A 955-nucleotide genomic window follows, 5' to 3' on the forward strand; every position below is an offset into this window, starting at 1 on the left:
GCTCCAGCACGACCTTCAGCCCCGTAACGGACAACGCGGTTCAGAAGATGAATGGATGGATGGCATTTTTTATTTATTTATTTTAACATTTTGTTCTCCCTTCACCATTAAGCCATGATTACATGTTTTTGGAACCCATCACTGACGATCAGTTGGAGCAGAGTGGAGCCTGTTAGTCATTTACAAACACGCTATTAATGACCTCTTCAACACTGTATAGAAATGAAGCCTGTCTTCTCTCACTAACTAACTCGTGAAGGCACATTCATGAGTTAGTGTTTGTCCACGCTTCTTCTTGTTTCTGTGAGCAGCTTTCGGTAAATGCAGCCTCTGGTTGATTTATTTCCAGGTTCACACAGAGGAGCTGCAAAAAGAAGCCACGTCTTCTCTCTTCACGCTGGTCTGTAGGATGTTCAAGGTGCAGTTAATGCCACTCACACACGGGTCAGGCGTTGCATTTGGGTTGTGTGTGACTGACTGGGATCACACTGAGAATGGATCTTTGGCCTGTTTTTCCCAGGGTGCCAGGACTCCGGCCTGTGGGGGGAGCCAGGGAGGATACAAAAGCTCCTTCCCCAACGAGTGAAGAGCAGCCCTCGAACACTGCAAGCACTAAACGCTTGCTCTGTTTTAGATGTGGGCACTTGACAAACTCATTATTTTTTAGGTATGTTTGATCTAAGATTTGATCTTGTTTCTAGAAATAGAAAAGGAAAAATAAATTAAAGCCGCAAGCGGCGTTGTAGGCCCTCGCCGGCCGACAGGCCGTTGAGCTGACCCGCCGACGCACGCCGCTTTTGTCCTGAGTGCTTCGCAAGTGTTTAGATTTGAGCTGCATGAGTAGCTCACAGTTTAGTCAAATCGTTATTTGGATTATATGGCCATCTGCCATCAGGAGTTTCAATCCAATATGGCCGCCTTCCTGTGTGTCTGGGGGCGTGGTCATAATACTTTT

General features: G+C 46.6%; 1 protein-coding gene across 1 annotated transcript in view; it reads left to right on the forward strand.

Moving 5' to 3' along the window:
* The window catches only part of LOC137914021 (gamma-interferon-inducible lysosomal thiol reductase-like), a 27,195-nt gene extending 26,609 nt beyond the window's left edge, over positions 1-586 (forward strand). Inside the window, exons 6-7 of the mRNA XM_068757640.1 lie at positions 350-418; positions 521-586. Of these exons, the coding sequence (XP_068613741.1) occupies positions 350-418; positions 521-586 (135 nt within the window). The remainder of the gene's footprint in view (positions 1-349; positions 419-520) is intronic.
* The last annotated feature ends 369 nt before the right edge of the window (positions 587-955 follow it).

The sequence above is a fragment of the Brachionichthys hirsutus genome, unplaced genomic scaffold, assembly GCF_040956055.1.
Source record: "Brachionichthys hirsutus isolate HB-005 unplaced genomic scaffold, CSIRO-AGI_Bhir_v1 contig_261, whole genome shotgun sequence".
Taxonomy (NCBI): domain Eukaryota; kingdom Metazoa; phylum Chordata; class Actinopteri; order Lophiiformes; family Brachionichthyidae; genus Brachionichthys; species Brachionichthys hirsutus.